The 24803-nt window shown below is 45.6% G+C and overlaps 1 protein-coding gene across 1 annotated transcript; it reads left to right on the top strand.

The window, feature by feature from the left end:
* The first annotated feature begins 374 nt into the window (after positions 1 to 374).
* Positions 375 to 21871, top strand: DBNL (drebrin like). The gene is made up of 13 exons (XM_075272976.1): positions 375 to 559; positions 8886 to 8941; positions 9143 to 9255; positions 9340 to 9414; positions 12962 to 13105; positions 14086 to 14163; positions 14239 to 14390; positions 14530 to 14563; positions 15539 to 15632; positions 15736 to 15924; positions 16010 to 16101; positions 16195 to 16279; positions 20247 to 21871. Exons 1-13 carry the CDS (start codon positions 477 to 479, stop codon positions 20384 to 20386), a joined length of 1335 nt encoding a protein of 444 aa, XP_075129077.1. The 5' UTR covers positions 375 to 476; the 3' UTR covers positions 20387 to 21871.
* Positions 21872 to 24803: the final 2932 nt, after the last annotated feature.

Below are 24803 nucleotides of genomic sequence, written 5' to 3'. Positions count from 1 at the left end.
ATGACAAGTTCACTTTAAGGACATTTATTTGCACATTAAAGACCACGTGTACATTACATGTTTTCTGGAATCACTAATGCCGTGTGGTAGAAAGCCATGGGCAGGCCTGACATCCTGAAACCTAGATGATGACTACAATGATAAACTCTGTTATTCCCTGTTATCAGCCACTCCAGGCTAGGCAGTAATGCTCTTCAGTAGGATCAATGACATGAGGTCACTGCCCCTTTAAATCAGACACAAAGTGCTGAGCTCCAAGTAGGAAATGCAGAAACAATAGATGAGACAGGAAAGAGAACAAAAAGCATTTCTGCAAGGTGACTCATGGCGGCAATGCACGGAGCGGCCAGCAGATGGCGCTGCCCGGGGAGGAGCGGCCTTACACAAGGAGGAAGCAGCGAGAGAGCCCGGGCAGGGTGTAGAGTGGAGGAAGTGCCGGGGCTGGAGGAGCAGTGACAGCCGAGAGACAGCGCAACATGTCTGTGAACCTCAGCAAGAATGGAGCCGCCCTGCAGGCCGCCTACAAGGATGTGGTGGACGGGAAGACCAAGACCAACTGGTGAGTGTGCCGGCCATGTATGGAGGAGGTGTGAGCAGGCTGCAGCGCCCAGCCCCTGTATACTACCTGGCTGCAGCGCCCAGCCCCTGTATACTACCTGGCTGCAGCGCCCAGCCCCTGTATACTACCTGGCTGCAGCGCCCTGCCCCTGTATACTACCTGCCTGCAGCGCCCTGCCCCTGTATACTACCTGGCTGCAGCGCCCTGCCCCTGTATACTACCTGGCTGCAGCGCCCTGCCCCTGTATACTACCTGGCTGCAGCGCCCTGCCCCTGTATACTACCTGGCTGCAGCGCCCAGCCCCTGTATACTACCTGCCTGCAGCGCCCAGCCCCTGTATACTACCTGGCTGCAGCGCCCTGCCCCTGTATACTACCTGGCTGCAGCGCCCTGCCCCTGTATACTACCTGGCTGCAGCGCCCTGCCCCTGTATACTACCTGGCTGCAGCGCCCTGCCCCTGTATACTACCTGGCTGCAGCGCCCTGCCCCTGTATACTACCTGGCTGCAGCGCCCAGCCCCTGTATACTACCTGCCTGCAGCGCCCTGCCCCTGTATACTACCTGGCTGCAGCGCCCAGCCCCTGTATACTACCTGCCTGCAGCGCCATGCCCCTGTATACTACCTGGCTGCAGCGCCCTGCCCCTGTATACTACCTGCCTGCAGCTGCACATCCCCTGTATACAACCTGGCTGCAGCTGCACAGCCCCTGTATACAACCTGGCTGCAGCTGCACAGCCCCTGTATACAACCTGGCTGCAGCTGCACAGCCCCTGTATACAACCTGGCTGCAGCTCCCAGCCCCTGTATACTACCTGGCTGCAGCGCCCAGCCCCTGTATACTACCTGGCTGCAGCGCCCAGCCCCTGTATACTACCTGGCTGCAGCGCCCAGCCCCTGTATACTACCTGGCTGCAGCGCCCAGCCCCTGTATACTACCTGCCTGCAGCGCCCAGCCCCTGTATACTACCTGGCTGCAGCGCCCTGCCCCTGTATACTACCTGGCTGCAGCTGCACAGCCCCTGTATACTACCTGGCTGCAGCTCCCAGCCCCTGTATACTACCTGGCTGCAGCGCCCAGCCCCTGTATACTACCTGGCTGCAGCGCCCAGCCCCTGTATACTACCTGGCTGCAGCGCCCAGCCCCTGTATACTACCTGGCTGCAGCGCCCAGCCCCTGTATACTACCTGGCTGCAGCGCCCAGCCCCTGTATACTACCTGGCTGCAGCGCCCAGCCCCTGTATACTACCTGGCTGCAGCGCCCAGCCCCTGTATACTACCTGGCTGCAGCGCCCAGCCCCTGTATACTACCTGGCTGCAGCGCCCAGCCCCTGTATACTACCTGGCTGCAGCGCCCAGCCCCTGTATACTACCTGGCTGCAGCGCCCAGCCCCTGTATACTACCTGGCTGCAGCGCCCAGCCCCTGTATACTACCTGGCTGCAGCGCCCAGCCCCTGTATACTACCTGGCTGCAGCGCCCAGCCCCTGTATACTACCTGGCTGCAGCGCCCAGCCCCTGTATACTACCTGCCTGCAGCGCCCAGCCCCTGTATACTACCTGCCTGCAGCGCCCAGCCCCTGTATACTACCTGCCTGCAGCGCCCAGCCCCTGTATACTACCTGCCTGCAGCACCAAGCCTCTGTATTCTATCTACCTGTCTGCAGCAGCACATGCCCTGTATATGTTCTGCCTGTCTGCCGCGGCACAAACCCTGTGTACTACCTACCTGTCTGCGGTGGCACAGGCCCTATATGCTACCTACCTGTATACAGCAGCATAGCTGCTATATGCTACCTATTTTCTTGCAGCAGTACAGCCCCTGTATACTACCTTTCGGCCTGCAGCACAGCTACTGTATACCTGCATGTCTGTATAGTCCGCCTGGTGTAGAACTACACAACTCAACACCATCTAGCTGCAAGACATTCTTGGACTTGTAGTTTTTCAACATTGTTCTTGCAGCCAGTATTGTCATAGTAGAGATCTCCAGTCTGTTGAGGAATCCAACCTCCAGCATGCTGTGACAACGGCAGGCAAGTCACTTGCATCTATTGGCTGATCTTTTCCAATCAGACTGGCCAGAAGTTATTGTCTGAGCATGCAATGACCATCTGCATATGAAATGTATAGCGCCTATATAAACCAATGGGTGACCGTACAGTATTTGGTCAAATGAAGTTTTCCAGAGCAGAAGCTTTCACTAATAGAGAGGTGTCTTGAGCAAGGACCTACCGTGTAACATCTATTGCGCTTGTGATCAGACCAGACTCTCTGTATTTTAAAGGATTTTCAGAAAATCGTTGTAGAGCAGGAAATGGTATAAAATAACCATTACTTATCTGCTAATTCTACTGACCCTTTGGTGATCCTTGCCGCAGTTTTGCGTTGTAAATGCACATTGTAGTGATTTGCTGCAGCAGTCACTTGAATGATGTACATGATGTCGTTGCTGCAGGACCGGCAGTGACCACCAGAGCGGCAGTGTTGAAGAAGGGGGAATTTAATAGGTAAGTTAACATTGCACTGCTGCCCGCTCTTGGGTAACTTTCACATTCACAGAGAGCATTCTGCCTTAAATTCCTCTCCAAATACCAGACCTGTGGAAAAACCAAGGTAGAGCTCTGCGCCACAGGTTTTCCAGCTGATTAGCATCAGATACAATGGGGTTAATCGGGGTGAGCCTCGCCCCACTGAATCCGTACTACGATCGATCAGGACTCAACATGATGAGAAAAAAAAAAAAAGTGTCTGTCAATGCCACCCATTGAAAACCATACGAGGAAGATTCTGAATGGAATTCGGAATCCACCCCAATCGGCTCCAGCTTCCTCCGTGGACCCATGCCCTAAAAATCAAGAACAACTCCTAAGCAAGAATCCCATCCACTTTACAGGTACTACAAATCGTGGCATTTTCAAAACGTGGGGTCCTGGCCTAGAGGTGTATTCCAAATCTTGAAGTGGTAGTGTAATACATAATATCAGATTATAATCAGGACCCCCACCAATCTGTAATAATGAATCCGGGCTGTGGCTCCTTCACAATCTTGTCCTGCACAGTAGGGCCCTTGCCTACTGAATGGAGCTCGCTGTAGTTCCCTGTACATTGGCTGGCTAGGAGCGCCACTCTGCACCCCTTCATTCTCCAGATCAGCAGAGTTTCCATAGGATGGACTCCCACTATTAAAGTAATGACATATCATCTGGGGATGCCCCTAAGGGGTTATTTGCCCACCACAACCTCTGTCCTCACACCCTTTTGGGCCAAGTGATTGTCATAGAGGGGCCTTATGCACATTGCACATCCTCAAGGATTGTGTATATATGCCGCCATATGGTGCTCCGTTCAGGTACCATATTACGGAGATGTTTTCCTCCAAGAACAATACCTCTGCATGGAATTGCGGATATCTAAAGGTACAATTATGGCTGTATCGCAGGTTTACGGAGCTGTAATGCCGCCATATGATTGAGGGCTATAAATAGCAGCATCTACCACTCCTATATAGCGATATGGATATTATATTATAAGATCTTCTGAATCATTACCACATACCGGTACGGGAGGTTTAGTCACCTCTGAATTACATATAACCCTCTGTAATCTCCTCATTAAAATAACTGGGATGGTAAGAACGTGACACCTAATATACCGGAAATGTAGTAGGGTGGTCACGGGTGGAGGGCGCCATGTTTATCAAATAATTGCCCAATTTTTTTGAGCCAGGTAGCAACTTATGACAAGTAGGTGTGGCTTGTTGGTCATCATTGAATGACATAGTTATTGATAGCCTTATGTCTATTAAATCTGAAGGACATGTAGAGCCGGCCCTTGGGAACTTACCGTATTGTGTCTAGTCATGATCTGTACATACGGTAAGTTTCTTTGTGTACTCTTATTTATGGGAGAAGATATTCTAATTAAACTTCATAACCTGGCCCAGAACCAAACCCCGAGCCGTGCGTCCCACCCGTATAATTACACATTAGCAGCGTATAGCTGGATGATGTCACCTGACCGCCCCGCTGCCTTAAAGGGATACTACTACACCTAGAAATGAATGAAAGAAGCGAATGAAGCAGAGCACTTTGATCTGTTTGCTAGTCTGTGAGACCTTGAACCCATGGCATTGCCTTATAGCCTATAGTATGTGTGCCGCCTTATGGTGCCTTAGTAAAACACACTGTAATACATGTGGTCAAGCACATGGAGGTCAAATAGGGTCCCAAAGGTATAGACCTCTAAGAAGGACATACCCATAAAATGGCTGCCAGATAGGACGAGGATCTTTCTCTTGTGACGTCACATGGCCTATGAAACGGAGCTCACAGCTGATCAGCAGGGTCTCGGATGTTGGACCCTTGTTAATCTTCAATTAAAACAGCTATTGATAAGCCTGAAAAATCCCTTTAATAGTGACTGGGGCCATGTTGCAGTCTACTAGGTGCCTTGACTACTGAAATTCAGCCATGCTGGCTTTGCCATCATTAGTCATGACCAGAAGCGCAACATTTGCAGTTTTAGTATGGGGGGGGGGGGTTCTGTTCAGAGTTAGGCTCTGTTCACATATATTTTAAAGGGGTTGTCCCATCACGAGGATCCTATCTATACTGCTAGTTTAAGTGGATTTAAAACTTTTCCTAAATACACTGCTTTATCAAAACTGCTTTGTTTGGCCGCTATCTTAATTTATTCACTTCATTGTTTACACTCCGTTTCTATGGTCCTTGGGATTATCTGCTCATTTGTCAAGTGATGTAGCTGCCTGCTCTCAGGGGGGAAGGGAGGTGCTGGGAGCAGCTCTGAGCTGTTTGTGTCTGATAAGTAGCGGAGCTTCTCAGATAGGGGAGGTGAGAGCTCCGGGATTTCTGAGCTCTTATCAGTTGGTTTAATTGAATTTGGCTGATATAGGGAGTCCATTACCTCTGTTTGTAATGCAAACTCACTCAAATCCAACTCTGCTACATCACTTTCACACTGTGGTAATTCATTTACAACCAATCCCGTGCAAGTGAAACCCCGCCCACCAATGTGCCGAGAAAAGCAGGAAGTGAAGAGAGCACAACAGCCTGCAGGTTAGTGAACAAGCATCATAGGATTACCCCTCTAAGAACCTTTGCTAGCAAGAACAGAGCAACATGCATTAACATCCCACATTATAGTGTCATAATTCGGATGTGTGATACGATTGATGTCTAGCTGGTGTGAACATAGCCTACATGTTATACATGTGTGCTGGACCACGGACATAGGAATGGCTGCCATGCTCAGATACTGCAGTGGATTCATCTTCGGGGTCTCTTCTGTCGCACAATGGCCTGGCTCTGCAGATGTTGTGATCACATTAAGCTATTTGAGGAAGTAATGTAGGAAAGTAGGAAATAGCATTGTGTAGGAAGTGACTATTAACCCCCGCACAGCCTGTGTTGTCATCCTGTGGCACAATGCGGTAGATCGAGGTCACATTGTGTAGTCAATTCTTCATGGGACAATGGTGTCCAAATAAAGGACAGTGACTGCCAAAAAGTGAAATGGAAAGTGATCCTGTAAATGTATGGACACCCCATGTCACACTGTGCATTATTGTTTATTCTTTGTCCACTGCCACACATGGGGGTAATTGGGCCTAGTGTGTAGACCTCCACTGATCAGACAATTATCATCTATCCTAGACATAGGTGCTACGCATAACGCTTGATATAACAGTAACTTTATCCGCAATGGTGGATGAAAGTGTGGACCTATACATTTCTATGGGCCCATACACATGTCCTGGCTGTAGAAGGGTCTGCAAATTATGAAGCATGTTCAATCATATGCATTTGCGTCACAGACAAATAAAATGCATCTGTACAAGTCGTATTGCGGATGACTTATTGACATGTTTTCTTAAAATCACTGATCACTTTTTACTGGTAGCAAAAAAAACTACTGTCGTGTGCAGGATGCTTCTGCTGTGACCATCTTGCAAGCATTGTACGGCATACAGTGGTCCTATGACTACATCCTCCCAAATTACTGCTCTGGTAGACTTGGTGTGACCATGTATTATGTGGTAACCCTCCGCTCATTGGAAGTCTTATGTTAAGATTTGTAGGAATTCTATTACTCAGCTGAATCTAAAAAATAAAAATTAAACAACTTTTCAAAGATTCTCAATTAAAAATAATCTGCATTTTATGTTTGCAGTTAGGATACGCACCTATGCTCCACCATAAACTCTATCATCTGTTCCTTCTATTACATTCCCTTTTATTTGTCCCCTTTATCTTGCCTGATAACCTCTCAAATCTATCTCTAGCATGACTAGAGATGAGCAAGTTTCGAATAGCACGCGCCCATAGGAATGAATGGACGCAGCCGGCACGCAGGGGGTTAAGCGGCCGGCAAAGTCGGCGTGCCGGCCGCTTTCATTCATTCCTATGGGTGCGTGCTATTCGAAACGGCTGTTTCGAATAGTACTCGCTCATGATTACATGGTCAGACTACACTGGATTTGTTTGTAGTCTGTTGTCATGGAGACACACAAATCTGCATAGGAGCCGTAAATTCAAAATTTTTGAATATTTTCAAACCAACACGGTTTTCTCATGAACATAACTATTTTTAAATGTGTAAACTAGAGATGAGCGAGTACTGTTTGGATCAGCCGATCCGAACAGCACGCTCCATAGAAATGAATGGATGCACCTGGTACTTCTGCTTTGACGGCGGCCGGCCGCTTAATCCTCCGCGTGCCGGCTACGTCCATTCATTTCTGATCCGAACAGTACTTGCTCATCTCTAGTGTAAACCATTAACAGTTAAACATTTTTACAAATATAAAAAATTTAATATAAAATAAAATTTTTTTGCAGTTTTATACATTTTCTTTAACCATATTAGTGCTGACAGTCTGTTGTCTTGATGGGTTCCCAATGGATGTGACCATGAATGCAGTAACTTTCTATGGTCAGGAACTTGTCAGACACCCAGCCATGATGTCGTTATTGTGGACAGCTTGTCAGACAGGGACACTACATGTATGAGAAGATAACCTATAATAATCTATAAAATTGCAACATTTTTAACGTTTAAGTGTTTAAAGGGATTCTACCATTAAAGCAACTTTTTTTTCTAATTACCACATCGGGATAGCCTTAAGAAAGGCTATTCGTCTCCTACCTTTAGATGTGGTCTCCGTCGCGCCGTTCCTTAGAAATACCGGTACTTACTGGTATGCTAATGAGGTCTCGGCAGCAATGAGGGCATCCTTCTTCTTCATCTGCCTCCTCCCCTTGTCTGTTGTCTTCTTTCTTCGTCATGTCTGACGCCTGCGCAGTTGGCTCTGACAGCGAGACCCTGTTAGAGCCGACTGCGCATGCTCAGTAAGGTCCGTACAGCCCTCCGACGCGCGAGTGAACTCTTCCAGGCGTCGGAGGGCTGTACGGACCTTACTGAGCATGCGCAGTCGGCTCTAACAGGGTCTCGCTGTCAGAGCTGACTGCGCAGGCGTCAGACATGACGAAGAAAGAAGACGACAGACAAGGGGAGGAGGCAGATGAAGAAGAAGGACGCGCCCATTGCTGCTGAGACCTCATTAGCATACCAGTAAGTACCGGTATTTCTAAGGAACGGCGCGACGGAGACCACATCTAAAGGTAGGAGACGAATGGCCTTTCTTAAGGCTATTCCGATGTGGTAATTAGAAAAAAGTTGTTTTAATGGTAGAATCCCTTTAACTTTTCATTGCCTACAAATTTGTTTGGTTATGTTTGTGAGGAAACCCCTTTGAGTTGTAAAGCTGAGCATACCCTTTAGACAGGGTCCGGCCATACTACAATAATGGTCACTGCCGGAGTTGCATAGTCACCCATGAGTTACGGCATAGATGTGAGATTTCAACAGCTGCACCCACAGCGATGGGCAAGTCCTTTAAAGGGAATCTTTCACCAAAAAGGTAAGCCAGAACTTATTGGCAAAACACAATATCTCTGCAGTGGAGGCAGCGATTCACAAGGGGGGAACACGGTTTGGTTTAGGTGACCTTGACCCATCTATCTGCGTGGCCGGGTTATGGTGACAGGTTCCCTTTAAATTAAAGGCATATAATGTTTGCTCTTCTTACATCTTTATGAGAATATGAGCATAATAGGATGGAGGTTACTAGTCCGTATTCAGATCCATATAAGTGTACGCTGGGGTTTGTAGTCGCCCCCTACCTGTACTGTGGATAAAATAAGATTATTTGCCTTGGACGTGGCAGAACATGCTATAACTGACTTGTCATGGATGCTTTGTATATTCTTCTACTATATGGAGCTCATCTGATATTTCTGTTGCAGGTCTCTCTTCACATATGAAGGCAACAGCAACGACATCAGACTGGCGGGGACTGGAGGTGCGTGGTTTATGACCAGATGCAGGAAACATCTCTGTCATGAAGTCTTAGTCATTGAAGTAACCACATGCTATATGTAGTCGGCCTGTGAAAATTTTCTTCATCTCACGTCCACCAGTCTTCCTTTTGTGACCTCTTTTATAGCCCCCCCTCCCTCCTCCGTCTGTTTCTCTCCCCCATTCATCTCTTCTCCTCTTATAGATGGAGGCCTAGAAGAACTTGTGGATGAGCTGAGCAGCGGTAAAGTGATGTACGCCTTCTGCCGAGTGCAGGACCCCAACTCTGGTCTCCCCAAATATGTCCTTATTAACTGGGTAAGGTCATCGCTATGCGGTATCGGGCTCTTGTCCTTCCGTTACCTCTTCTCCCGCTCATGTCTTGTATTATTTCTCCTCCAGACCGGGGAAGGTGTGAACGATGCCAGGAAAGGGGTTTGTGCCAATCACGTCAGTACAATGGCAAACTTTCTTAAGGTAAAAACCCGATGGATCTTCTTCTCATAGCTGTCCACTGATATTCAGGTTTACCTTGTCCAAGCATTGTCTCCATAGTCTTGAAAACTGAATAACTAACAAATACGGATATTTTTCCTACATTCTTATGTAAAATTTACCCTCATGCCAGTAAAGATGACCTGACTACTTACAGGAACCTGCTTGGATATGGCCTTCTCCATAGGTTGTAGTATATAAGTACAAGTATTTATTAAAACAGACATGGCAGAAGAGTTCCTCTTTAAATGCCCTTCTAAGGACCCACGTTGCATAATAGCTGCTTGTTTGTTTTCAGCCAAAACCTTGCAAAGGATTGGTAAATATATAGGAAGTTCTTATACTTCCACCTTCTGCTAAATCCACCGTTAGGCTCAAAAAACTGGAGTAAAATCCGCAACAAAAAAAAAACCACACGCCTGTATAAATGTATATTATCCTGTATGAACCGTCTGTGCTCCGAGTAAGACGTCAGTCCCTGACTTGCCTAGATTTTGGCATTCTTCCCATGGACTTGTTCTTCTAAGAAGCCGTAGACTATAGCAACCACCAGGACTCCTGCTGTTAGACTGCGGCGGTAGTAAGACTAGTGACAGCTTAGCAGATCCGCCGCTGAGCTGTACAATATGTTCAGTCCCTTCTGCCTTATTAAAGGGATACAGATTGTATATTGTTTCCGTTTCTTCAGGAAAATTGAAAAACCTTCTGCGGTGAAAGTACTGATCACTGAGTTTATTTTACTCTAAGCAGGGCCAAAAACCTGACGTCAGAGCTCCATTTTCTAGTGTAGACTACGAATCCGTTTACTTCCCATTAGACCTAATGCATATGTGGAATGTTCATCCCATGTGGGGCTGAGTTTGCAGCGGATTTTGGTCAGATGACCTTCCAGAGTGGCAGCTGTGGATATAAATTCTTGGGGCTTATCTATAATCGTCCATATCATCGAATTGGATCAAGAGCCCCCATAGACTTGAATCCATCATGGAATGCACTTCAGGCAAAGTTGACATCATATTCTCACTTCTATTAGGGCCACACGGTGGCTCAGTGGTTAGCACTGCAGCCTTGCAGCGCTGGAGTCCTGGTGTTCAAATCCCGCCAAGGGCATAAAACCATCTGCAAGGAGTTTGTATGTTCTCCCCGTGTTTGCATGGATTTCCATCCCATATTCCAAAAAGACATAATGATAGGGAAAAATGTACATTGTGAGCTCTATGTGGGGCTCACAATCTACGTTTAAAAAAAAAAAAAATCTCACTTCTATTAGATGTGTGTTGCCTTGTCTGTGCAACTTTTGTTGCCTCACAGGGGGTCTTTACGCGTAGTATTTCAACGCTGAATTTTCAGGAAGATTTTGGAGGTTGATTCTGAAAAATCTGCTTTATTCATTCCAGTGGTAGTTTTAGGCAGGATAAAAATCAGAAAAAAAAATCTGGCTGTGCCTGTCAGATTTCAGGCAGAATTTGGAGCTGATTTTGAGGTAGAATCTGCTTCAAAATAGGCATCAAATTCATCCATGTGAACATTTCCTTATAGGTCTTGGAAGGCTGGGGTCACATGAGAGAAAGAAAACATCCAAAATGGCATCATTATCATTGACATGGCCTAAGTGACCTGCATGTCATTCATAATACTGAAAATGTAGATCTCAGAGGGATAGCCAATGGCAAATTCATGGCTGCTGCCTGCGATCGCTCCTCATGGTATCCTAGCCTATTGCCTTACTTCCATATATCTGGCCATCCGTTGTTTTCCTGCCGAGACGTAGAAGTAAAACGCCAAAGGAAACTGATATTATAGTTGGTTCTATTTTTTTTTCTATGGCATTTCTACTGGCATCAGTCACATTAGTTTAGACCTTGAAGGCCTCCCAACATCGGAATGAAAAATGCAGCATGTTGTGGATGTCTCTTTCCATTCATGGATGCCAGGCCTGTGCGTGAAAATGTCATCAGTTATGTCCTGCTCCGGCCTAAGAATGGTCTGAGTCCAAATGATATGTGGACCCAGCATAATGGGTATCACAGATGGGTGTCCCACACGCAGGAAAGTGGAAAGTCGCCAGCTAGCAGTGTATATATTATATGTAAGGCCACGTATACGATTCGCTATATGCATCGCTACTGTTCCTGTGGGAGATATAACCAGCCAACAGCAACTTACTCTGTCAAAATCAGCTCATTCCTGAGAGTCTCTGGATCCGACAACCCCTTTAATATGACCACATGAATACAGCAGCTGATCTAGGAGTCCATGTGGGCACCGGGCTTACCTTTATATCACTTGTACCTGTAGACTGGAGGCTGAAACAAAAGAGCGACATTTTAGTATTTACAGAAGGCGGGGTTGTACAGAGTGAACCATTCCAGATAAGAGAAATGCGATTACTTGGGCTGCAGCGAATTGACCTGTCTGTACAATATTTTTGGATAAATCGCATCTTCCTCACATTCCAGCAGCATGTTGTTTCCCTTTCCTTGCCTGAAGGCTCTTTATCAGGTTGGGACTACACTGAATTTTTCTAGAAACATTTTCCCATTTTAACTATTAGGTGACAGTTCGGTCCACAGGAGCGCACAAGGTTGTGTGTTATTAAGCCTCTTGCACTTTTTTTAATGTATTTTATTAATTACTCTTTAATATTTATTATTATTATTATTATCATCATTATTTCTTCTTCTTTTTAGAGCACCTAAAGGGGTTTTCCTGCCCCAAATTCATTTTTCATACTGATGACTTATCCAAAGGATCAGTCATCAGCATGTGATCTGTCTGGGTCCGACGCCAGGACCTCACACAGATCAGCTGTTGCAGCAGACTCCATGTGTCACAAGCCGCTAGTGGACGGAGAGCATGTGTAGCACCCCTTTTATTCATTGGGAACGCCACAGACCCAATGGTTGAAGAGGCTGCAGCGTTCAGATGAGCACTGTGGCCACTTCATTGAATACTAAGCACAGTGCCATATATATTGTAGTGGCAGTTTTTGGTATTGCAGCTCAGCCCCATTCACCAGAATGGGACTGAGCTGTTGCTGTAACATGTGACCAATAAATAAGCCTAGCTGTTTGCAAATCTCTTCCTCGCTAACTATGCACTGTGTCAGTATTCACCGTAGTTCTGGCATTCTTTTATTGAATCGGAAAGATCCAGATGAATGCTGCGCAAGTCATTGAGTTTTTATGAAAATTTTAATCAGTAGGTTCACTATAGGGTGGACTCCTGGAACAGCTCTTATGTATTTTTTATATATCGCCATCATATTCTACAGCGCTTTAGAGATTTTGTCAACACTGTACCAAGTAAGGCTTACAATCTAAGTTTCCTATCAGTATATCTTTGGAGTATGGAAGGAAACCGGAGAACCTGGCGGAAACCCAAATAAACACGGGGAGAAGATACAACTCCTTGCAGATGGTGTCTTTGCTCAGATTCAAACCTTGGACTCCAGTGCTGCAAGACTTCAGTGCCTGTGTGTCCGTTCATTGTCACTTGGAACTTATGTCTAACCATTGTCATATTCTAGGGAGCCCACGTGACAATTAACGCCCGTGCCGATGAAGATGTGGAGCCGGACTCCATCATGGAGAAGGTTGCCAAAGCTTCTGGAGCCAATTACAACTTCCATAAGGAGACCAGCAGAGGCAGTGATGCTCCCCAGGGACCAGTGGTGAGGAGATCCTTGCAGGCAAACATGGTGCAGATGGGATCGAGTTTTTAGAAAGTTGTTTTGAGCTGCTGAAATAGACAGTGGGGACAGACAGGGTGTAACAGGCTTGGCCAGGTCTGGAGGGGTAGGAAAAGCCTATGCTATTTGCTTGGTCACATCCTACATAAAGAGCACTATTGCCTAGTTTGCACGCACAAGCACAAAGAACTGCGCTGGTGTCTAGAGAATAATGCTGTGCTTACCTTCAGGCTTTTTGGTAGGGAAGTTTAGGCTGTACACGCCGCACTTAGGCACCCTGAACCTCATGTATGGGCTCAGCACTGCACTGGAGTCCCGAGTGCAACTATGAGCATATAAAGTATACAGTATGGATGACTATTTGCTGTGTGGGAAAGGGGGCGCTAAGGAGTAGCTGATCAAAGCTGGGGAAGGAGGGGCAACGTGTTAAAGAAGCCTATAGAGCAATGCAAAGGTGGATCGTTAGTTATATAATATAATGCATGAAAGGTTGTGAAGGCCGTGGCTTTTCAATAAAATGAATTATTTTCTATTATACCATATTATATGTATAATTAATAATAGGGATCATTGCTTTACTTTACTGCTTCTGCCTGACCATGGCTGTCAGTCAGTTGTGGAGGGTAGAAGCTAAATTCTATACTCCATACTTGGGCACAAACCCCCATGTCCTCGTCCCCCCTCTGACTGGTAATATTAGGCTCCATCCTCTGTGTCTATGTCAGACCAGGTGGGTTAAGGTTCGGACTGCATTTAGGAGTAGCGCCACCTACTGGGCCCATGGGAAGTGGGCAAAATAAACAAGAAGGTTCTTATGGAGCGTAGTATTTAGTCACAATATGAAGGAGTCTGTACTTTGGCCTACCAACTCCACAGCCATGAATGCAGGTGGGGGACCCTTGTCCAAAGTTTCGTGAAACTCTAGTTACACTGCTCACTGATATTTCCCTTTTATATGACAGGGCTCTGTGTACCAGAAAACAAACGCAGTGTCAGAAATAAAACGGGTTGGAAAAGAGAACTTCTGGGCCAAGGCTGGGGTGAGTACGGCCCGTCTGAGTGCTGCTCCATGATGGCAGTGCCAAGGTAACCCGCTCATCATTCTCTGCACACAGAAAGACGAAGAGGAGCGAAGACTGGAGGAACAGAAGAGGGCAAACGTAGAGAGGGAGAGATTGGAGAGGGAACGCAAAGAGAGAGAGCAGAAAGAGGCCGAGGAGAGGGAAAGACGGTTTAAGGAAAGGGCAGGAGAAATAGACGCTCAGAGGTAAGTGTGGATGGCACATGGCACATCTCTAACCTGTGGATTTCCAGCTGTTATAAAACTGTACCTGACAGACTGCAGCTTACTGAGCTTTGTAGTGCAGCAGCAAAACTATAATTTACTTTACGTTATTCACGTACAGGAGGCAACAACAAGAAGCAGAGAAAAAAGATCGGGTAAGTGATCTTCCAATATTGATGGTAAAATATTGTGAATATGATGCTGCAGAGGTAGCGCGTACCCTGTAATAGTGCGGTGGCTTTGATGCATCCATGCAATGCACTTCAATGACCTGCATGACTTGCCATGTTTCCCATAGAAGATAAACCACAGGGAATGTGTAAGATTTCTATAGCTTTCCTTTGCAATAGCAGCGGACCTCCAGGGATGAGAGAAGCCATGGTGATACTTTATTTAGGACCAAAAAATCAACTATTTTAAAATAATCTTTTCAATGTGCCATAAATTTTTTATTTTTTTTCATTGAATTTTTTTCAGTGCTGTTAGGAGGTAAATATAAATTATTACACAGGCAGAAGACTATGTAGCAAAAAATATATGCAGCTGTCCCATTTGTCAGAATGGAACAGATTTTTCAGTTTCAGAAATTTCTGCAACGTATCCACCATGTGTTAATAAGCCACTTAGTTGTCCCTGACTTAGGCCTAATGCACATGACCAAGTGTGCAGGCCGATGCTCCTCCAAGGAGTGTCCGATGGTCCTTTCCAATGTACATAGAACAGGTCCGAACCATAGGGGTAAGTACATCACAGAGTGCACTCGGATGCTACATGGGGCCGCACACTCGGTAATGTGCATGGTACCTTAGTGTGCACTCTCTAGGTCCCAGGGGCCGCCTGTACAAGGATGGCTCAGTCCTCTATCTTGTCATCATGACCAGTTTGTCACATAGGCACCTATTTATTTAAATGGGCGCCATAAAATAAAAATATTCAGTGGACCAGTAGAGGGAACGGAGTAACATGTAGATGTATAGTATTGGTGAAGATGATGAATAATAGAACATGGCCCTGCTTAGTTGGTTGGAGACTTAATGATATAGGCTATGACGGGATCAAGAACACATGTAGAAGTCAGGAATAGACAATATAAAGACCTTTGTCTAAATAAAAGCCATTGCTTCCTTCAGGATGCCGCTGCCCAGCGGTCAGTAAATGCACGGGAGATGTTCCTACAGAAAGAGCGCTCGATGCCTAGTGTACCCGCTGCAAGCACCCAGCCTGGTGAGTCAGATACGTGAGGAGATATGTCCTGCTCCTCTGCTGTCCGTGTTTTCTGTAACATCATGAAGTATGTCTTTTTCTGTCTCGTGGTGTACGTTTTCAGGAAGGCTGCGTAGTCCCTTCCTGCAGAAGCCGACCAGTCAGCCTGAGCCAGAGTCTCCTCCATCATCCCCTGTAAATCGTGTTCAAGAACCCCCTGCATCCCCTGTGTATCGTGCCCATCAGACACCCCCAGAGTCTCCTGTTGCCCCTGTAACCCATGCACTTCCAGAACCCACTGTCAATGTGAAAGGTACAATGGTGTAACCAATAGTAGTTACAGTAGGCAGATATGTAACCTTCCTGAGCTTATATAGAGACTGTGCGTCTCTCTGCAGAGCAAGAGTATCCGCAGCAGGAGGAGGAGGAGGACGAGGGTCTGTACCAAGAGCCACCAGAAGACAACAATGTCTATGAAGAGCCTCCACAGGTAGAGATTATATTTGTGTAGTACTTTGACACTCCATATGGTCATCCTGGTTCTGCTGTGCGGTCATTCAGTGCTTTCCCTTTGTTACTTCAGGCGCAGCCAGAGGAGGCCATCTATGAGACTGGGATGGATGAAGACAGAGGACTGTGTGCAAGAGCGCTGTATGACTACCAAGCTGGTGAGTGTGGAAGTCCATGGGTGAACCTAGCCTCTCTCCTGCCTGAGGCGATCTATAGAAAGGCACCTCTCCCCCCAGAAAAAAAAAAATATATATAAAAAAAATTAAATAAATAAAATTCATCCCAGAGATCTTGCGATCTTTGGTTCACGATGGGGCTCCCTTAATGAAAATCAGAGGACTTGACACTCCACTCTCCTTATTTGGCTCACACACAGTACAGCGCCCCTTTTACTGGCCCCCACAGTGTATTACCTCCTTTATAGGCCCCCACACAGCATAACAACTCCTTTACTGACCCTCACTCAGTAAATTTCCATTTTACTAGTCCCCACACAAAGTAAGACCTCCTTTATTTGTCCCCACACAGTATATGGCTCCCTTTACTGTCTCCCCCCACACAGTATACTGCACCTTTACAGTGAGATATCAGTCGTAGTTTCAACCTGATTTTTCCCAAACTTTTGGACTGGAGCTGAACCCCAACCGTTTAGGGTTTGTTCCCCACAAAGTACTATTATACTCTGGGGTCTCCTCAGACCCTAGAATATATTAAGGGGAGACGTGTGGTGAGGAAAAATAACAAACACTGGGCATCTTTGCAGCGGTCCGTGGCATCAGACGTTCTCCTCAGGTTGCCATCCAGTGTCCTGTGCCACGGGTGGGTCACTTGCCATGCTGCAGGCCAGTCCCATTTCTTTTAATAGGACTGAGCTGTAGCATTGCCATGTGACCAACGGACATGATCTCACGTCTTGAGAAGAAGAAAGCAGCCATGTTTTGGAGTTCCACACAACCCCTTTAAAGGGATTGTCTGAGACATACAAAACTCCTAAGTGTTGTGATGATTTATGTAGGAAAACTAGAAACCCTGCATAACAATGACAATGGCCTCATTCCATTTACTACTAAGATGTGGTGCCAGGAAATCTGTGATGGTGAGAGTAGGTGATGTAGAGCAGCGCTATCCGTATATCTCGTAGATGATCTAGGGCAACACATATAAAGCTGGTGGAGGAAATCCTGTCGCAGTATCATCTGAGTCATGTCATACAGTTAGGAGTTTCTTATAGGCAAGAAGTAGGCGACGACTTCTGGGGCATTTGTTGGCGTAAACTTGCTTCAAACCGTGTGGACTTCATTGGTCACCAAAACTCCCACTGGTTTGTAATATTTCTGCAGTGACTTTTTTTTATAGATTTCAATATGGCCGATCCTTTGTTTCGAAGGTGTCTGTCAGCGTCGTCTTTCCCTATTCCTACTGGAATGAATACCTGCCTGACAGATCCTAACATGTATGTTTATGGGGAATCAAGTATATACAATGATGTCTATGATAGGCAAAGACGCCGTAGTGAAGTCAGTTTCGGTCTGTAGAAGTTTCTTCCAATCATAATGGAACGTAAACCAAATGACACACTGTTATGGGAAGATATTTCTGAATATTAGTACATAGCTATTTTCTATATTAGGGCTCATTCACTATCATTAGGGGTTTCCGGCACCGTGTCCTTATTAACCAGCTATCTCAGCAAGTGCTCCGTTTCCCTGCAGTGCCCCTGCTGGTGCATTTAAGTATTACACAGTAACCATTGAAAGCTATGTGCTGTAAACAATGCAGGGACAAGTTTAGTTCATCAAAGGTTGTCGCTCTTCATTCTAGCTAATAGATAGGGTGGTGGATTCCAATCTGTTAACTGATCATTTTTACATATTTTTTTGTAAAATGGGTTTTCTACACCAGACAATAGTTTTAACCCATTGAGGGCACCGTATAAGTATATCCAGAGCAGCAGGCAGTTGTTGCATAAGGCTGGGCATACGTGTCTGATCCACAGGAGTGGGTCAATGGCTGTCATACACCCCTGCGGTCCCGTTCCTCTGAGGTCATCTGTTTAACCCTTTAATATCACAGTCGGTGCTGATCATGACACTCGAAGGGTGACGCTCCTCACGTGGGTCTACCAAATCATTAGCCGTAGGTTTGTAAAATTACATTTGGGCGGAGATCCTCTTTATAATTCTGCTACTGTGGGGCGCCTAAAGAGTTAAGGGATTAGTATAGGAGCCCCTGACGGTATTAGAAGCTGAGGAATGTTATAGTTGGATATTACCCAGTACTTATACACAGTTCTACCCTGTATCCAAACTAAACAGACAAGACTTACTCCTGCGCTGAGTAAACCACAAACTACTGTGCGGTTCTATGAAATATCGCTGAGGGTTACTATGGTAATCCAGCGGAGTGTCATGTAATAGCGTGTTGATTTTATCATGGTGATCCTAAAATATTTTTCTTAAGTAATGCTTTGGAATTATAAGGAGTGTGCGGTACAGTACTGTGCAAAAGTTTCAGGCAGGTAAGGAAAATAAACATTGCAAAGAAAAAAATGTTTTTGGAAATGGAATGGTAACAATATCAAACAAACGAAGAAAAGAGAAATGTAAATCCCATCAATATGTGGTGCGACCTTTTGCCTTCCATCAGGTCTTCCGGTACTTGCAGACAGTTTTTGAAGGAACTCAGCAGGGAGGTTGCTCTCACCATCTTGGAGAACTAAGCCCAGATCTTCTGTGGATTTAGGCTTGTCCAGTCCTTCTGTCTCTTCATGTAATCCCAGACAGACTGGATGATAAGATCAGGGATCTGTAGTCGCCATATTATCACTTCCAGGACTCCTCCAAAGGGCAAAGGTCGCACCAAATATTGATGGGATTTACATTTCTCTTTTCTTCATTCATTCACTTCACTTTAATAATTGATAATAATTAAATTAACACGTCTGTTTCTGAAAGCATTCTTACTTTGCAACCTGTTCCCATACGTGCCTAAAACCTTTGCACAACACTGTAGATGATGTTTTGCGGGGCTGTGTTCATTGTATGCTTAGCAACATAGTGTGCTCATAGTGCTTGTATTCCAACATGAAAAGGGTCAGAAAGCTGAAAAACAATAACTTATCAGATTATTACACTTATAGCAACTACCAAAAGAGGATCATATATGGAGAATGTATGGAGTATAATGTAATGCTGCATTTCACCTGTGGTGGCGCTGCAGTAGGGCTGGACACTTGCATACTCTCCTCTCCATCATGTCTTAGATCCTTGAAAAATCCCTGACTGATTTGCAATAGCCAAATCCAATGAGCACGACTTCTTCTTACCTCTCCTCTTGTTCTTGTAATGCTCCCCTCCTCTGTTAGTCTCTTCACTGGCTGCCTATCCTTCTGACATTTAAAGGGGACCTCTAGAACTAAGATTTTGATGATCTAGCCTTTAAATAGGTCATCAGTATCAGATTAGTTGGGGTCCCGGCACCCTCATCGATGAGCAGGAAGCAGACAGCTCTGTGCTGTGACTGAACCAAGTCGCTACAGCTTAGTTCTCATTCTGATCTACACAGAGAATGGAGCAGGAAGCAGTCAGCTTCTCTGATGAGAACAGCCAATTGGTGGGGGTGCTGGTTGGATGGATAGGCCATCAATAATTTTAGCCTGGGGGAAAAAAAAAAACTTCAACACTTCTCTGATGCTTCCTAGAGCTTCCACACTATTCAACCCTCTAAATGCTTAAAACTTACCTCTTCCTTCAAGTATACAGCACAGCCAAGGCCCAAACCAGTATGTCAGCACTAGAGATGAGCGAACACTGTTCGGATCAGCCGATCCGAACAGCACGCTCCCATAGAAATGAATGGAAGCACCTGTGATGCTGACTTTGCCGGCGGCCGGCCTTCGTCACAGGTGCTTCCATTCATTTCTATGGGAGCGTGCTGTTCGGATCGGCTGATCCGAACAGTGTTCGCTCCTGTCTAGTCAACACCTAATTTAGCTAAACTGCTCACATTCCCAAAACCTATTGTATCTGTTTCCTGTACACTGTAAGCTCTGCTCAATATACAGATAAAATACACTGTAAGCTCTGCACAAAATCTAGATCATGTGTTCTTTCTCTTCCTGCACAGCTGATGATACAGAGATTTCATTTGACCCCGACCAAATTATCACGCACATCGAGATGATCGACGAGGGTTGGTGGCGTGGATATGGACCCGATGGGCACTATGGCATGTTCCCTGCCAACTACGTGGAACTGATAGAATGAGCGATGGCGGGAGAAGAGATTGAGGAGGGACCTTAAAATGTGAGAGGGCCCTATTGCACTGAAGCGGTTATCTTATCATGGGCTGTAACCACACAAGAAACACCTAATGTACTTAATGTAACCTTATGTTCTACTGTGAGGCAGACCCCTGTTCCTCACACATACTCACGTTTCCTCTTACAAGCCATGGGCTTCTTTTTTTTGTTTTGTTTTGTTTTTTTCCTTCCTTTCTTTTATGTTCACATAGACCAAGGAGTTTGACCAAAGGATAACTCAACTACCAAGGTTTATTATGGTACTTCCTCCTGTCTTTGCATCGCAGCAACCTCTAGGGGGCAGGGTTCAAGGACCTATTGGTGTTTGGTTTTTATTTTGTGCCACAATTATGCTGGGAGTGTCCTCCCCTACACCTATTGTTCTCTCCCAAATTGCCACCTTCTTCTCCGATTCATATTACATTCCACTTTTATCTGTAAGATGTTCACATACATACATAATGATCTCCCAGCCATTCCACGTCACTGTCCATTCATTCCTTGTAAGTAATGATTGCTGCACCCCATCACTTTTGTCACCCAGCAGGGGCAATAATTGGGCTGTATAGGGTCTGCCAAGGGACTGGACAGCCGCATGCCCAATTCTTTTGTTCTCAGGGGAGATAAGCTGTTCATGGACATCCCTTCTCCCCATTAAGAAAACATGCACTCTTGGCCAAGTTGGTTTAGGTGACCCAAACCTATCTATCTGAGGGTTGGTTGATATGCTGGGTTCTGGTGACAGACTCCCTCTAAGGCTGAGTTCAGACGGGGGGGTTTTTTGGTTAAAATCCTGACCAAATAAATGTCTCCCATTGAAATCGGAAGCGACGTGCTCCTTCTTCAAGCCAGTTCAGCCGCAGATTTCCGCCTGAAGACTCTCCCTCCCGACTAGGCCCATTCATTTGGGCCTAATCCGGAGCGGAGTGTTGTGACTGGATGTTGGTGCACTGCATCGGCATCCAGTTGCAGCCACCGTTTTTTTGGTCCAGAGGCGGCCTCCGCATCAAATTCCAGACCAAAAATCCCCGTCTGAACTCAGCCCAAGGCCTCATGCGGTGGTGGATCATACTCAGATTAAATGTGAATGTCATCCATATGCCTTCCGTCCTTCCTTCATTTCTGTGGGGGAATTTCCACCCCGTTCCGATATCGCATAACAGTACTGTATAATGACTGGAACAGAGCATCGGGGTTCCCCCACAGATAACACACACGGTTGTTCACATCGGCCCTTATGGTCTTTTTCGTATGTGAGAACTACTTGGCAAAAACTACATGTGATTTTATTGCATTAACAATACAGCAAGTCGCACTAAAACCATGTGTACATTTTACCTTGTGGTTCTTGCTGCACAAACACATGGTGTGAATACATCCCAAGCAACACCTGTTTACTTTTGCCCAATCCTACACTTTGTCTTATGCCCGGTTCACACATGCTGATGTGTTCCCTCCGTAAGGATCCGTATGAGGACCCCTACAGACAGAACACAAGCGCAACTGCAAGTGCTTTGCAGTTCAAGTGCACGGGCCCCGTAGACTATAATGGGGTCCGTGGGCTTGCTGCGCACTGCCCGAACGAATCGTTCGTGCGGGCAGTACGCGGCAAACCCACAGAATCCATTAAAGTCTATGGGGCCCGTGTGCTTGAACTGCAAAGCGCTTGCAGTTGCGCTTGTATTCCGTCCGGGAGGGTCCTCAGGTGGACTCCTTTCGGACGGAACACATCAGCATGTGTGAACCAACCCTTAGGGTGCATTCACACTACAGAACGCCAGCGTGTATCACAGCCGTACACGCCGGCGTTACAGCAGGGCTGCCGAACACTTCCCATTCATTTCTATGGGAGCCGGCATGCGAGCGCTCCCCATAGAAATGAATGGACTGCTTTTTTCCATTCATTTCTACGGGGAACGCTCGCATGCCGGCTCCCATAGAAATGAATGGGACGTGTTCGGCAGCCCTGCTGTAGCGCCGGCGTGTACGGCTGTGATACACGCTGGCGTTCCGTAGTGTGAATGCACCCTTAGTTTGCAAGTTGATCTTGCATACCGTAGAAAGTTATGGCTAAGTTTTAAGAGTGAAGAATCTGATCTAGGATCCCTTATGTTTGCGATATACACTTGACAGCATACAGTATTGAGTTTACTCTTGGATGTGTACAGTAACACACTGAACAAACCTGATGGCGGTAGCTTCTCTAGATAGACAAATGTGTTTTGCAATGCTAATGCAGCGGTCTGATGACATCATCAGTACTACTATATTTAGATCATTCTACGATCACTGTGCAGACCTGATCACCCTCGACTACTCGTGTCTTGTCCTTCATGATTTTTACAGCTAATTCGCAAGTAACCAATCAGATGCCTGCTTTCAAGACTACATTAGAGGAATGCTACAAGCCTATTGGTTGCTACGGATTACATAAAAATGTAATTCCTCTTCTGTATTTCACTGATGTACCATCAGTTACAGTTGAGTGTCATTGCTGATACTTTTACATTACGGTTTTGTGTTACCTTTATGTTATTTAATGCGGTTTCCTCCATTTGTATGCGTAACGGATATCAAAATTCTGCTGGTTGTTCCAAGTTAAAGATGGCGGTTTGTCGCCGGTGCTCGATATGTGACCTGTCTGATCTTTTATTTCCAATGGCATATGTCAAATGAACAATAGTTGAGCATAACCAATTTTGGTAGGACTGGTCTGTTATTGCTATACATACATACACACACACACACCCATATATATGTATATGTGTGACACACACATATACGGTATATAGGCGTGTGTGTATAGAGACGACTGACCAGCACTGCCAAAACCGGTAAGTTGGGCCAACCTTAGTCTACTGTGTATGGCCGCTTGAACTTAGCAGAATTTTGCATGTCGCTTTGGCCATGACTAGAGAACATCATGTAACTAAAAATCAGTACAAGAACTTAACTGTGAAATGTTGTAAGTAGTCTTAAAGGAAATCTACACTAGACTTAACATAATTTGAGAAAATCCTGATAAACTGCAGTTGATGATGTGCGAATTTTGTGATGACTTTTTCTTGTATAGGGCAGTATTATAAAGCTGAATGTCTAATGGCTGCCATTACCCCATCCCTCGTGTTATAGTATATATCCTCTGCTCTAGGCCTGGGGGTAAGGTGATGGGTGTTATGGGGAAAGTAATTGAAGACGCTCTCTGCAGGGCCGGATATTTTTTCGTGTCCTCTTTTGTGATTTTTTTTTTTTTTTTTTTTTTAAAATTCTCAGTCTGTGAAAACCTGTCTGAACTGTCGCGTAAAGGGATTGAGTAAATGACATTCTCTGTGAAATCACATGATCATTATGTTCAAACTTTTTGTTCATTTTTTAATCATTAGAATATAAAATAAAAGTCTTTGATAACATAAGCACCGGATGTCTGTTATTTACTATGGGGATGGATGCAGGACTGTGTTGGTCCCATCTGGGGTAACAAGGCCAGTGAATCGTGTAATATGTCTGGGGACTGCTTCTACTTTTATGCACTGCATTAAAGTGTTCTCTCTCACAGCAGGAAGTCACAGCAGGATTGTAAGCACCACGTTCAGTACATGAAGTCAGGCAGCCCTTATACCTATAATTCGATATCAAAATTCTTTCTGATGGATGTGTACATGCATCATCAGACCCAACTATGGCACTGGGGCAGGGGTCGGCAACCTTTAGCACTTCAACTGTTGTGAAACTATATTTACCAGCATGTTCCAGTCACTTTTGAGTGAGTTCTTAGAACATCTGAGCAAGGGTGCATGCTGGGAAATGTAGTTTCACAACAGATGTAGTAAGGAAGGTTGCTAATTAGAGATGAGCGAACACTATTCGAAACAACCGTTTCGAATAGCACACTCCCATAGAAATGAATGGAAGCGGCCGGCACGCAGACTGAGTTTCCTAAGGTAACTGCTTTTTTATGTGAATTAGGTTTCCATTCAGGGGGTCCCCAAAGAGTCCCCCTCCCCCCAAGGCAAATGTGAACCTAGCCTAACCATTATATAGGAGATCCAGGGACACTGCACTGCAAATACAGGACATGATGCAGCAAAACATAAGATATGGGCACAATAAGGAAATGTGCTTACTGTCTATGACTAACATCCCATCTTCATGCCACAAGCAGCTATTCAGCAATAGATAAACTCTCCTTACTCACTGTGAGAGATGAAAAGCTGCAGACTCGTCTCTCAGCAGTGTACAGGCATGGAATACAGAGCAGTAAATCTGTATGTGAATAGGCAACGGCTATGAAGAGAGACTTGCCCCTCTCTACTACTGTTTTATGCTGAGCTTGTTGGTGTCTAAAGATGGACCTTTCCTAGTAGTAGGGAGTGAACATCAAA

Source organism: Leptodactylus fuscus, chromosome 5, assembly GCF_031893055.1.
Source record: "Leptodactylus fuscus isolate aLepFus1 chromosome 5, aLepFus1.hap2, whole genome shotgun sequence".
NCBI classification, from domain to species: Eukaryota; Metazoa; Chordata; class Amphibia; order Anura; family Leptodactylidae; genus Leptodactylus; species Leptodactylus fuscus.
The sequence above is the reverse complement of the archived record's forward strand: the minus strand, read 5'-3'. Positions and strand labels throughout refer to the sequence as shown.